The sequence below is a fragment of the Panthera leo genome, chromosome B2, assembly GCF_018350215.1.
Source record: "Panthera leo isolate Ple1 chromosome B2, P.leo_Ple1_pat1.1, whole genome shotgun sequence".
In the NCBI taxonomy this organism is placed as follows: Eukaryota; Metazoa; Chordata; class Mammalia; order Carnivora; family Felidae; genus Panthera; species Panthera leo.
In genome coordinates this window covers 33,303,459-33,318,558 of record NC_056683.1, presented here as the reverse complement: position 1 = coordinate 33,318,558, position 15,100 = coordinate 33,303,459, and the positions used below count along the sequence as shown (strand labels likewise).

Here is a 15,100-nt window from a genome sequence, read left to right as displayed (position 1 = left end):
GCACAATACCTGGAGAGGCATAAGCCAAATTCCCCCAAAAACAGAACCCCCATTATTTCCTTTCACATCCTGGCTTCAGAGCTAATTAAGCAATCACGTACATACAAAGTACCTGAAGCAGGCTCCAGGCTCCAAGCTGTCACTGAACACTAAAACACTGCAGTAACAAGGACATTGTAAAATATGCATAGAAGATATTGTAGGTACATTGGAATTTTTAGCATTAAGTCAAATGATGTATTATGTTTACCTTGAATTTACATTTAATTCTTACTAGATGAATCAACTTTCCCTATTTCTACCTTATCTCTCCAACTATAAAAACTGTTAGCAAAGTAGTTAGAGTAGGAACTATTTCTCCTACATATCATATTATCTGACCTACCTTTCTATGTTCTACACTTCTATCCTATCTCTTATTAGGGTGAAGGGAAATACCATGGAATCCTCTAGGTGTAAACTGACACACCTACAACCAGGAAGGTCATTTCCACCCAATCTAGATTTTACCACCCCAAGTTCTGGACTAATCACCATCCTACACTCGTGTTCCTGTTTCTCAACCTTTTTGTTTATTATTACTATCTCTAAGCCCATTTAGACATTTTTTTTCCCTAATTGCCCCCTTCTCCATAAAATTTTCATACCACAGGTATACTATATATGTTTATGTACTGTATGTGTGTTGTGTTTTTTTTAGTGTTTATTTTTGAGAGAGAGAGAGAGAGAGAGAGAGAGAGAGCGAGCACGAGCAGGGAAAGGGAAGAGAGAGGGAAACATAGAATCAGAAGCAGGCTCCAGGCTCTGAGCTATCAGCACAGAGCCCAACACAGGGCTCGAACTCACAAAGTGTGAGATCATGACCTGAGCCAAAGTCAGACGCTTCACCCACTGAGCCACCCAGGCACCCCTATGTCTGTGCTTTATACATAAAAAGGATAAGCATCAAGTTTACTCCTTTTATTCAGTGCAGGGTTATGAAAGATTAATTCTTTTAAATTAAAATTTAAATTTAAAAACTTAAAGCTATTAATTTTTAACAACTTTATAACTATATTTCCTGGAAGTTAAGCATCTGACTTTGGTTCAGTCATGATCTCACAGTTTGTGAGTTCAAGTTCGACATCAGGCTCCCCACTGGCAGTGCAGAGCCTGCTTGGGATTCTCTCGCTCTCTCATCTCTTCTGCCCCTTCCCAGGTTGCATGTGCTCACTCTCTCTCAGATGAATAAATAAACTTAGAAATAAATAAATAGATAAGTAAATAAATAAATAAATAACTATATTTCCTGCAAACCCTGTAATGAAATGTACTTCTTATATAACTCATAATGTATCAAATTATATATGCAAATTAGCAATTTACAGAAACACATAACAGCAATGTAATCAAACTTCTAATTATTCAAAAGTATTTTTAGAAGATGGTGGAACAGCATGGAAGTTTTTTGTGTCTCGCATCCATGACATACAGCTAGACCAAGACTAAACCATCCTGCACACCTAGAAAACTGATTTGAGATTTAACACAACAATCTGTACAACCTGACCACAGAATTCAGCAGCAGGTCCATCTATTCAATTTTCTTTTTTTTCACTTCTTTTCTTTTTCTTGAATACAGAAAAAGTTGTTTTATTTTCAATTTTTATTAAAAATATTTTTCTTTAAATTTTTTTACTATATTTTTTACTTTTGTGTAAATTTTTTCAAATTCTATTTTACTTCCATCATTTTATTTTAGTCTACTTCAGTGTATTCACTTTTACAAATTTTCAAATGGTTTCCTTTTTTTTCTCTTTTTTGTTTCTTTTCTTTTTCTTGAATACAGAAAGAGAAAAAATTCATTTTTATTTTTAATTTTTATCAAAAGTATTTTTAGCAAAACAAAGGAAAATTTAAATAAATTTCTTAAAATTAATGTCAGTGAACTTTTTTTTTTTTAAAGTAAGCTCAAGTAAGCTCTATGACCAACATGGAGCTTGAACTCAAAACTCTGAGATCAAGAATCATATGTTCTACCTACTGAGCCAGCCAGGCACTCCTTAGCAAATTTAACTTAACTTTTGCTTGATACAACAAGATAACTTTTAGCTTAACTAGCTGCTAGGTATTCATTCAGACTGAGTCAATATTTTTTCTTTTCAGCACTTAATTCATGATTTGCTGAATAACCTGCAGAATTAAATAATAAAATATAGGGGTGTATGGGTGGCTCAGTCAGTTGATTTCGGCTCAGGTCATGCATGATCTCACAGTTCGTGGGTTGAGTCCCGCATCAGGCTCTGTGCTGACAGCATGGTGCCTGCTTGGGATTCTCTCTCTCCTTCTCTCTGTCCCTCCCTGCTTGCTCTCTATCTCTCTCTCTCCTCAAAAATAAATAAATATAAGGGGCACCTGGGTGGCTCAGTCGGTTAAGCGGCCGACTTCGGCTCAGGTCATGATCTCGCGGTCCCTGAGTTCGAGCCCGGCGTCGGGCTCTGTGCTGACAGCTCAGAGCCTGGAGCCTGTTTCGGATTCTGTGTCTCCCTCTCTCTGACCCTCCCCTGTTCATGCTCTGTCTCTCTCTGTCTCAAAAATAAATAAACGTTAAATAAATAAATAAATAAATAAATAAATAAATAAATAAATAAATATTTAAAATAATAATAATTTTAAAATATAGACTATTTAATTCCTTTTTTAACATTTTTTTGTTAATTTTTGAGAGAAAGAAAGAGACAGAGAGTGAGTGGGGGAGGGGCAGAAAGAGAGGGAGACACAGAATCTGAAGCAGGCTCCAGGCTCCGAGCTGTCAGCACAGAGCCCCATGCAGGACTCAAACCCACGAACTGCGATATCATGACCTGAGCTGAAGTCGGTCACTTAACCGACTAAGCCACCCAGGCGCCCCTATTTAATTCTTAAAGTTCAAACCACAAAAGCACTAAGGCTTAAACAGAAACAACACTGACAAGTCAGCCAACCGGCATGTGCGGGCCACCTCTTACCATATGACTTTGAGATTAAGCAATCAGTTGGGAAAAAGACCTCTAATCACAGCCATCTATTCACCATAGTTTTTAGCAGTGATCTTCCATATTTTGTGTATCTTCCATGAACTCAGTGTCAGTGCTCCTCATGTGATATCCAAGAAAACCCAAAGAAAGAAATTAAATACCAAGGACTAAAGTTTTGTCATGTAGGGATTAAGCTTTAGAAGGGTACAAACCAGTGTTATAGCTAAAATTTTTTTTCACCTCCACACTTCACCAAGGAACCAATTTTTAATGTCTAGAACAGGAAAAAATCAAGACAGAAAGTATATCAGTGGTTGCTTAGAGTTGCAAAATGGGAAGAGACAGCTAATGGGTACATGATTTCTTTCAGGGAGGACAAAAATGTTCTACAATTAGACTGTAGTGATGATGATTATACAACCCTATAAATATACTAAAACCCCCTAAGTTGTATATTCTAAATGGGCAAATTGTATGGTATGTGAATTAGATCTCAATAAAGCTGCTTAAAAGGAAAGAGTCAATTTTCATCTGCTGCTGGGTGATACCATCCCTGTTAAAAATGCATGCCCAAGGCACTGGAGGGAGAGGGTTTCATGGCAACGCTCCCTCCAATGGAGTTATTCAGACCTAAAAGAACAATAAACTACATAGACTGAGCATATTAAAATAGGGTCTAGAATTGAAATCAAAATCAAATATAATTAGCAGTCACCAACATATTTAACTATAAATACATAATCAGATATGGGACATAAATGGTAAATAGTGTCCATAAATGACTGAAGTTCTCCAATGAGCTGTGGGATGAGGAAAGCTTGGCCTTAAGAGAGATAAAGAAAGAAAGTTTTTGGCTCACAGGCCTCATCCAGACGAAAAAGAGTTAAAAAGAAGCAAGTAAGGAGTGCCTGGGTGGCTCAGTCAACTGAGCTTCCTATTTCAGCTCAGGTCATGATCTCATGGCTCATGGGTTCAAGCCCCACACTGGGCTCACTGTTGCCAGCCTGTCAGCGCAGAGCCCACTTCAGATCCTCTGTTCCCCTCTCTCTACCCCTCCCCGCTTGTGCTCTCCCCAAAATATAAATAAAATAAAAATAAAATAAAATAAGATAAAATAAAATAAAATAAAATAAAAAGCGGTGACACTCTTTTCTCCATCAACCACTAACCTCTTCTCTGAATTTTTTTTAATGTTTATTTTGAGAGAGAGAGAGAGAGAGAGAGGGAGGGAGGAGTGGGGGAGGGGCAGAGAGAGAGGGAGACACAGAATCTGAAGCAGGCTTCAGGCTCTGAGCTGTCAGCACAGAGCCTGATGTGGGGCTCAAACCCATGAACTATGAGATCATGACCTGAGCTGAAGTTGGACTCAACCAACTGAGCCACTCAGGTGCCCTGCTTTTCTGAATTTTAAGAGATAGTGCTGCCCCACCTCAAGCCAAGGTGTGCCCAAGGACCCACCCAGTTTCCAATAATTTCACCTCTAATGCCACGGAATAGGTAAGTGTGTTACTCAAGGGCCCAACATCCCAGGCTATCATGTCCCTTAATGAGAAAAGAAGGTAGATGTAGCAAGGAGCCTCTAGAGCAGCACTGTCCAAAAGAATTTTCTGTGATGATGAATATCTTCTATGGTCTGTAGATTACACTGAGTACTTAAAATGTGGGTGGTGCAAATTAGGGGCTAATTTTTTCATTTTATTTTATTTTAATTTTAACAGATACACGTGGCTATTGACTACCATACTAGACAGAGAGTTTGAAAACAATGCTATCCAACAGAAATATAACATGAGCCATAAAAATAATTTTAAATTTTCTAGTAGCTACATGGAAAACAGTTTTTTAAAAAGGTGAAATTAATTTTAACAATACATACAACTTAAACCAATATAATCAATATATTATCATCTCAACATATAACCAATATGAAAATAATTATCAAGGTATTCTATACTCTTTTATTCTACTACATCTTCAAAATCCCATGTGGAAATTACACTTGCAACCAATCTCAATTTGGATCAGCCAACAGTAGTCATATGTGGCTGCATATTAGACAGAACAATTCCAGAGAACTTTAGAATGCTTTCTGTGCCACCTAGTTCTCCCTTCCCTTTTCTCCCCAGATCCCAGGAGAAGAGTCAAATTCACAAGAACTGTTCCTTATTCCTTTACAGAGTCATACATCACACCTGGGTATGGCAGGTTGGAAGTTTTCTCCCTATCTAAAACTATCTCATACAAAAAGTTCTTAAATTCCAGCAAATATATTAATTTAGCTAAATAAATAAATAAATAAATAAAAAATAAATAAATAGGGACTGCAAGGGAGGGTAGTCATTTACATCTTAGTGTGGGTTATGGGACCTTGTCACATGAAGACAACAGTGCTAAATACTCCTCCATCAAGCAAAAGGGTCAAATTCTCAATAATACACTCTTAATAAAGACCTATGAAAAGATCCAAGACAAAACAAGAGGAAAAAACCCAAAGCCTTTATAGTAACACTTGGAAGAAACAACCAAACAAAACAATAATCGTTTTAGCAAAGAACTTCCAAAATAAGTGGGTGGCTAACCAGTGAGCAATTTATTTCTTGTGGTCGCAAAAGCAATCTTTATGTTGTCACTGCTCCTCTCAGCTCTCTCAGAGTGGGAGTAGACAGGGACTGAAGTCACTTCAACACCACAGAACAGCAAAGCAAGAAAGATAATGCTGCTTGGTGCCCCAGGAAGAAAAGGTAAGTTCCCCCAAGGAAACTGAGTCTAGGGGTCATTAAAGAGGCAGACATTAACCCTCAGAAAGGATACAGCAGCACAAGAAAAATCTACCGTATGAGAGCATCTAAAGCCAAGAGCTGGTGCAAAGGGGAGTATAAAGGAAATACAGGCAGAGTATTAAAGGAAGAGGCAGCAAAGGAATAATAATACTGAGCATGTGCCTATAATTAAGGTCTTCCAATTCAGTATATTATTTCATTTGAGCCTGACAACAACCAATGAGGTAAACGAGTAAGATATGATTTAACTCAAGTTCACAAATGATGAAACTCAAAGAGGTTAAGCAAGAGGCTAAGTGATTTCCCCAAGACTCATGAAGACAAAATGAGTCAATTCCTTTTTCATTTTGAATAAAACATATACGTGTATGTAATACCAATGGCCCTAATGAATGTAAAAGCATGACGAGAATACAACATAACCTCTCTGCTTGGGAAGAGGGCATTTACACATAAAAATTATTTAAATTGACTCAAAAATCTGAAAATTCTGGGGTTTCCTATACTTGAATTTTCTTTCCTAATAGCTTCTATCAGTGGTCAGTATTGGCCAAGGGACACTGGGGAGAAAAGAAAGTATACAATGCTTGAGCTCTACCCTTGAAGATTCTGACTTAGGGAGGTCTAGGAATAGCATGGCACCTGTATTTTATTAAGTATTGCAGGTGGTCCTGCTGCCTTAAGGCTAAAGAGTACTACCTCACACCAACAAAAACAGAGATGCCACAGAGGCTGAGGCTCAAGGAATGCCCTGATTAAGGGAAGCCAACCAAAGTACTCCATGGCATCTTGAAAAGAGCCCTCCATCCCGAAGCTTTGTCCAGAGCTGAAGGCAGTGATGGACCACCCAGCCCAGGCTCAGGCCAAACAGGGTACCTGGCTCCCGAGACTGGCTATCGTCACAAATGTGCAGGTCCAGGCGGGAGATGAGCAGATGGTAGGAGGACTCTTTCACATCAAATTTCTCAAAGTACTGGCTGAGGCGGCTGCTGCTGCTGTTGCTGCTGCCTTGGCTGGCACCAAACGCCTGGGCCCAGGACTGCTGGGCACTGGGAGCAGGTGGAGTGATCTATATGTGACAGAGAGAAAAATAAGAAGTCCAAACCCAGGCAGGCTCCTCACAGGCTTTATTAAGCTTTATTTCAGTCTGAAGAAAACCACATTTTAGCAAGATGACTCTTCCCTTTCGTAAGTGTTCACCTGGTAGCTCACGTAGGTCTGTCCCACCTAAATAACCCAAACTGCAAAAAGCCTAATTATAATTAGTGTAGTAATTGTCAGAGTTCTGTTCTGAGTTTGAATTGCCCCCCAAGCTTTGACCCCCCCAGGACTTAGCTCACTGATGCCAAAACACCTCCTACAGGAAGTCTTTCTTAAATGACCCCTTTCAGTCTGTGTAGTTAGATGCCTCTTCTTTGTGCTCTCATGGCACAGTGTCTACTTTTATACACATCATGTTGTAATAGCTTGTTGACAGTAAGTATTTTAAGACAGTGAAAGCTCCAAGGACAAAAACAAGAAGTTTATTATACTCTCCCTTTCCAGTGGCCAGCACTATGTAATAAGCTAACACACTGGAGGCACCCAATGAACAGAATAAATAAATAAATCAGACACACAAACAAAACCTATGCACATCTAGAAGTAAATGAAAAATGCTCCAAATAAGCCTAGTAAAGTCTAGACTCCACCTATGTTGATATGAATTAGGTCTGGCCTACCATCTCCCTAGCCCCACGCCTCTAACCTGTACAGGTTCAGGGGCCAGGCTCTTCCTCTGCTGGGCTGACTTCTCCATGGCCTCACTCAGCGACTCTGCATACTTCATCATAGCCTTGAGCTGTGAGTCAGTCAGCACCCAGAGCAGATCATCCAACAGGAACATCAGCTTGGAGGCTACCACATTGCAATCTTTGGTCTGAAGGAGACACACAGAACATGAAGTTCAACATCTTGTATTATTCCAACTCAAAGTGACTCTTGCCCAGTTAACTTCAGAAATGGCTTTTAATCCCCAGAACATGAAAGGAAAGCAACAACCACTGTGGAGAGTCCATTTCTTACAAAGCTACTAATGTTTTCTGCAATTAACAAGAAGCAGGAAAAGTGAACTGCTAGGTGCCTAGGTCCATGTCCCTGTATATGGGTAAAAACTGTGGTTTCCAAAATACAGATGACAAGGAGGTGGAAATGTTCACAGAAATGTTCTGTGCAACACTAAATTACAGGCCTGTCCTTTTCAATTGTCATTCCTAGAGTCAGTAACATTCCAAGAGAGAATACCAACTCCCAGGATGTGTAGGAGAATAAAACATGGAAGTTTTCATGAGGGCAGAAAATATACTCACTCTTCTTTTGAGGGCTATTTGGATCCTGCCTTGGTTGGTAATAAGCCTCAATGGAGTGGTGACTGGATCCTGATCACCATTGTCGGTAGCATCTGCCTCGATTCGAAGTGTTTGCCAAGTTATTTCCTTAAATGTTAAAACCTGGAAGGAGAGAGAATAAATTCCCTTAATTCTGTGGATGAAATTAACCAAGAGGCAGTAAGTCCAAGGGGGAAAAGACTGGCAAAGCAGAAACCCCCACCATTCTCGGTTGGGATCCCACCAATAGAATGCAGCGGAACAGAGATCCCTAAGTGAGGAAAGGATGCAGCAGTAACACTGGACAGAAGGGCTTCTTGGGTTCACAGGAATAAGGGCAATATCTGAGGAAATCCCCAAAGCAGGAACAGTATCCTTTAAAAAGAAGTCCTATTCTGGATCTCCCCATTCTCTTCTCCTGCAATACTAGGGTTGTCACCTCTCCTCGGCGGGGGTCAGTGATGCGGGTGAGGCGGAGGTCACTCTGCTGCCAGTTGGGGTTGACACTGTAGCCCTGGAGCTGCCACAATTCAAAAGAAGCGTGGAAGGCCTTGGAGTGAATCTTGATGGTGATGGAATTGACGATGATGAACATTCCCTCCACCACCTTCTCGGCAAAGCCATACTCACTACAACAAATGAGGCAGACCAATGTTCAGAATCATGTGAGAGTCTGTGCACACTCTGTGCTGGAAGACATCAGACAAGATTATTAACAGTGTCTCTCTTTGGGTGCTAGAACTGTGGATGGTTTCTTTCTTTCTTTCTCTTTTCATATATATATATGAAATGATGACATACTATATGGTTACATTTACATAACTTTAAAACTAGGGAAACTAATGTATGGTGTTACAAATCACAATGAAAGTGATCCTTGGGGGTGGATATAACTAGAAAGGCCACAGGAGACTTCTAGGATTCTGGAAGTTAGTAGTCTGTTTCTTGATGTGTTAACTTTGTAAAGAATCACTCAACTATTATATACACATGATTTGTGTTCTTCAATATGGTACACTTCAATATAATTTACCAAAAAACTACACTGAAACACCATGTGTCATCTATTAGATTAGGCAAAAATCCTATAGCCTGACAATATTCTCTATTGACAAGTCTCTGGAAAAACAAGAACTAGTACACAATGCTGATGGGAACATAAAATTATATCCTTATAGAAGGTAATTCAGCAATTACTATTAAAATTATACATACATTTTCCCTTTAACCCACGAGTCCCACTTCTAGGAATCTATCCCAAAATATGCTGGCAAAAAAGGGAGAAACACCCCAAATGTCCCTCAACTGATGAACGGATAAATCAAATGTGGTATATCTATCCATACAATAAAATATTATTTGCCCACAAGAAGGAATAAAGTAGTGATAGTGCTAAAATACATCTAAACCTTGAAAATATTATGCTAAGTGAAAGAAGCCAGCTATAAGAGACTACAGAGTAAATGATTCCATTTATAGGATGATCAGAATGATGATCAGAATAGATACAGAAAGTAGATTAATGGTCACCTAGGACTAAGGCAAGGGACAATGAGGAGTGACTGCTAATAGGTAGTATGGGGTTTGTTTGGGTGATTAAAATGTTCTAAAATTGATTGTGGTTATAGTTGTACAACCTGGTGTAAATTCTAAAAACAATTGAACCATACACTTCAAATGGATGAATTCTATGGTATGTGAATTATATTTCAATAAAATCGTTTTTAAAATATGTTGGAAGGGGCACCTGGGTGGCTCAGTCAGTTAAGCTTCCGGCTCTTGGTTTAGGCTCAGGTCATGATCTCATGGTTTGTGGGTTTGAGCCCCGTGTTGGGCTCCACACTGCCAGCATGGCGCTTGCCTGCAATTCTTTCTTCCTCTGTCTCTCTGCCCCTCCCCGGCTCTCTCTCTCTCAAAATAAATAAATAAGTTAAAAAAAAATAGAGTTAAAATATGCTGGAAAAATACTAAGTGACTCACGAACAAGGTCATTTATTGCTGCACTATTTGTAACAGCAAGAAAACTAGAAATAATTCAAATATCTATCAATAGAGAACAGGCTATAGAAACTACGATGCCTCCTGAAAATATTTTGAGTATTCTGTAGATTCAGAAAGGAATGGGGCAGGGGTTGGTGCCTGGCTGGCTCAGATGGCAGAACATGCAACTCTTGATCTCGGGTCATGAATTCAAGCCCCACACTGGGCATAAAGCCTACTTTAAAAAAAAAAAAAAAAAAAAGGAATAAGGAACGTTGCTCTATATACTTCTATAGACTGATCTCCAGGATATGTTTTTAAAAGAAAAACCAATGTGGAAAGTGTTTATGGTACACGGTATTTTATGTAAAAAAGGGGACAACACAAACATACATACGTATAACATATCTTGTTTTATGGTTTTAACTTTGGAACTTTAACTTTTTATTTTATATAATTAAAAAATAAATTTAAAAACAATTTAAAAATTTTAAACAAACTGATATTAAATTCCTGGAAGACAGCATAAGAGAAAACCTCGATGACCTTAGGTACAGCAATGACTTTATTTATTTTTTGGAAGAGTTCAAGTGGGGAAGGAGAAGAGAGAGGGGGACAGGGGATCCAAAGTGGGCTCTGTGCTGACAGGTTGACAGCAGCAAGCCCGATGTGGGGCTCAAACTCACAAACTGTGAGATCAATGACCTGAGCCGAAGTCAGATGCTCAACCAACTGAACCACTCAGGTGCCCCAAAAAGGTTGTTTTTTAAATGTTTATTTATTTGTTTTTGGGAGTGAGAAAGCGGGGGAGGGGCAGAGAGAGGGGAAAGGCGGGTGGGGAGAGTCTCTGCTATCAGCGCAGAGACCAACGGGGGGCTTGAACTCACTAACCGTGAGATCATGACTTGAGCCAAAACCAAGAGTCAGACACTCAACCAACTGAGCTATCCAGGCACCCCAAAAGCTTTTGTTTTTTAGTAAAAGTTGATATGGAACAGTTAATATATTGGAAATAATAGGGCCATTAGCAACTAACCTCTGTCCTGAAGCGAGGGCAATGGGAGACTGTCCATTGGGGGGCCGAGGCTCCTCACATGTCTTCATCTCCACCTCTACCTTATCCAGACACTGAAATAAAAGCCACGAAGAGCTAAGCATCTGCACAAAAACCCACACAGCACACGCTGCGGATTACCCATCTCTATACTCTAATGCCTAGTTGAGTGCTGTGCCCACAGTGGGCACACATTAAATGTCTGTCGAATGAATGAACAAACTGAAATGCAAAGAGAGGCCTCATCTTCCCTCTTCCATGTCCATTAGCAGCAGAACTCCATGACAAGTATGGGATTAGCTCATAGCAGAAAACTAAAACATAAATCCAAGTTACAGAGATTACTATTCCTGGAGATTCCACTCTTTGAGTAAAGGCATGCATGGATCAGGGCTTTCACTGATGAAGGGCTTTCAGTTGATAATCACCCGACAGTCAATATCAACTACATTTCTCATTTTTCCTCTGTCAGGATTCCAAAGGAAATGTAAAAGTAGAACCTGGGTAGCAAATTTGTTATAAAAAACAAAAAGCAAAACAAGCAACTCAGGACTCCTGGGTCTTGTGTCTCAATGTTAACATTATACCTCATAGCAATACCAGAATAAGCCCAGACAGTAGTCACTCTGTCTGAGAGAGAAGCTGACAAGCCAGAAAGAGCAATCATCACTCCCAAAAAGGATAGCCTATCAGGACTCCTCCCCATCTTCTCTCAGATCTTTTAAAACCTGACCCCAGCCATCCCCATGTGATTACTTGCAATCAAGAAAAGCCATTACCAAGCATATGGGATGTGTCTTCAACTTTGTCCACTGGATCTGAAAGAAGAAAGCAAAGACTCAGGGCTGTGGGAGCTGTCCCTCAATAAAGCATGCCTGTTGGCCAAGGACAGCAATAGCACTCTGACCCCCATTCTCACCCGGATGGAGGCCCTGTTGCAGTAGACCCGAGTGATGGCTAACCAGGTGGGTAGCTCCAGCACATTCTGTAGAACCTCTTCATCTAGCTCCAGGTTCGTCAGCTGACCCTCCCCTTTCAAAGTGCTCAAATTGATTTTGTCTGGGGAAAGATTTTTGGTGAACCTGAAAAAAGTAAAAATAAGAAGGTATTATTTCTATGGAAATCCACTAAATGGGCATTATAGCCAATAACGCTTTTTAGTTTGGAGAAAAGAGAAAGTTAAAGAACAAATGTTGACTAATGACCACACTGTCTCTATGCCAAGTAAGATGTTAGGTGAGACCTATCATTCTACTCATGATTGTATCACCTTTCTACTCAAGTGATTCTGGAGAAATGGCTATAGCAGTGGCAATATAGACCTTTGATATTTCTGAATCCCCACATAAAAACAGAGCAACTAGATAGCAACACCAGAAGCCCACGGATAACACTCATAACAAAACTAGAAGACAAAGCAGCCTCATAAACCCCCACATAAAGCAAGAGGGAAAAAGCATCAATAGCCACAAGACATATGTGCTATAAGCAGCTGTGAAAATCAACATGAAAGCAATAAGGCATCTGACAAACCAAAGAACAGAACTACAAGACAACCAAGTTTTAAATGAAAAGCAACGTGGGCCAATTGGATCATAGCAGTTGAAACTAGTGGGGTGTAGTCAACTGCAAGGGGTCCCCAGTGAGGTCCAAAGGACCTGGAGCAGGCTAGCCCTATAAACTCAGGAAACTAATCAAGGTTCCTTGTTAGGACACAGCACCCATGTTGAAAAGAAACTGTTGGGAGAGGAATCCAAACTGAGCAAGATAGGGAAAACAAATGAAGAAAAGAGATTGTACAAACAAAAGTGGGGGCGGGGCTGGGTGGAGAGTAGACAGACCAGGGTATCTCAGAAAGCAAATTATATTTCTAACACTACTTGAAACAGACGAGGGAGCTCTATGAAGTTAGAATGTGAGACGGGGGCGCCTGGGTGGCTCAGTCGGTTAAGCGTCCAACTCTTGATTTTGGCTCAGGTTGTGGTTGGTGGGATCACGCTGCAGGTCAGGCTTTGCGCTGACAGCACAAAGCCTGCTTGGGATTCTCTCTCTGCCCCTCCTTCCCCACCCCCCTCTCAAAAATAAACTTCTTTTTAAAAAATGGTAAATTTAAAAAAAATGTGAAATGGTAATACGTTAATTGTTGGCTTGTTAAGTATAGTCAAATGAAACCCCAGACCCTTACACATCCCTTTACTCATGTGACAAAAGAACAAACCCCTCACCTATAGTCCTGCCAAAGTAAATGAACCTAAATCTCATCATGCTACTAGGTCCAGTTGAGAATTTGCAGGAAATACAGAGGACAGAGAAAAAACGCTGAACTGCACCATAAGCGTGCAATCAGCAAAATACAGACCATAGGAAACTCTACAGGTCAAGTGGCCTGGACATAATTCACACAGGCCAGTCTTCTCATTATTCCATGCTCACTGTCTCCAGTCTGCTCACGTGTTCTTGCCACCCCTTTCCTGGAGCATCATCATCACAGTCTGCCATGCCAGGCCCAATGCAAGACTTCTCACTGAGGCTTTCCTTCCCCAACTGCTGCAACTCATATTAAACTTTTTTTTTCTACATCTCTGGAATCTGTTACACACATTTAAGTCATAATCATGGAGGGTCTTAGGATGTTCTCTAATTCTCCCATATGTAACCACCCCTGTGTAATTAGATGTGAAGCCTTGTGAGGTCAGAGGCTTGGTCTTAGCCATGCCTCCTAATCAAAATGGTTACCTGACATACGCACATACCTCTCAGCTAACTATCCTGCTGCCTGACTACTCCCAGTTCCCTTCTCATCTTTTTGGTTAGATCAATTTAAGGGCAGTTCCTCACACTATATCCCTCTTTCCTGTATGACAAACTGTCTAGATGAATCTCATCCCTGTAATTCTCACTGTTGCTGCCTCTGAGTCACTATTTTCCACCTCAATAATAAATTGTATCTTGCCCTCCATCCATAACTACACTTGGCCCTTATACATATTAGATGCTAATAACTGACTTCAGAGTTACATATTATTTACCAACTTTTATTTGTTCATATACATCCTTTCCTTTTACTAAGGTGTATTTTAGTGTTTTTGGTTTTCCTTGGACTATAACATCATGATGTGCATGAGTTTTATCTTCACAATTTTTTTCTACAGTGCCTAAAATGGTACTATATAAAAAGACTCTTTAACAATTTTTAAATGATAGTTAAAAATTTTTAGAAGTTTATAAACATGCAAAAAAAAAAAGTACTATATGATAATTAGAGATTCATAGGAATCAATGGCATGATAACAAATTCAGGAAACTGCTTACCTGTGAGACAGGGGAGGGTTCCACAGTCAGCTGCAACTATATAAATACTTATTTCTCACATTCTGTATAAATACTTATTTCTCACATTGGGAGGTGACTGTATGGGAGGTGAACGTATGGCTATATTACTCTTTATATATTTTTGTATGGCAAATATTTCATAGTAATTCTTTCTAAGATTTCTATCAATTACCTAGTGTATGTACTTACTGTTTGAAGCGCTACTCCTCCATGGGTCTCTCACACTCCTACATGTCTTGCTGAGTATACCAAAAACACATGATCCTGACCACTCCTTACCCGGGCCACTTCTCAGGATTGGGTTTGCAAAGATCAGCTTTGAGGGATGAAGTAATGTGCCCCACCCCAGGACAAAGAGCAGGCTTGTTTACCACTTACTTCAGTGTTCCATTCCTATAAAATATGTGCAAGCATCCATCTGGGTCCGTTTGTGTCACTCCCATGGGACACGAGGGGATAAGGGGGAACTAATGCAAACATTTGCTTATGCTGCTTGCAGGGCTGTGAGTAATAAAGTCTTCTATCTCTGATCTAGGAGTATCATGTGTTCTGTCAGCATCCATAAACTACAACAAGCTCATTATTAGCTTT

The 15,100-nt window shown here is 39.9% G+C and overlaps 1 protein-coding gene across 2 annotated transcripts in view; it reads right to left on the bottom strand.

Annotated features, from left to right (window-relative positions):
* The window catches only part of UHRF1BP1 (UHRF1 binding protein 1), a 59,771-nt gene that overhangs the window by 19,844 nt on the left and 24,827 nt on the right, over positions 1-15,100 (bottom strand). The window contains exons 2-8 of one of the 2 annotated variants that reach the window (XM_042938505.1): positions 12,096-12,258; positions 11,956-11,994; positions 11,159-11,250; positions 8,582-8,771; positions 8,125-8,265; positions 7,524-7,694; positions 6,653-6,845 (exon numbers count right to left, since the gene is read on the bottom strand). In XM_042938505.1, the coding sequence (XP_042794439.1) occupies positions 6,653-6,845; positions 7,524-7,694; positions 8,125-8,265; positions 8,582-8,771; positions 11,159-11,250; positions 11,956-11,994; positions 12,096-12,258 (989 nt within the window). Of the gene's footprint in view, positions 1-6,652; positions 6,846-7,523; positions 7,695-8,124; positions 8,266-8,581; positions 8,772-11,158; positions 11,251-11,955; positions 11,995-12,095; positions 12,259-15,100 lie in introns of those variants that run through there. The other variant, XM_042938506.1, reaches the window with a different exon arrangement.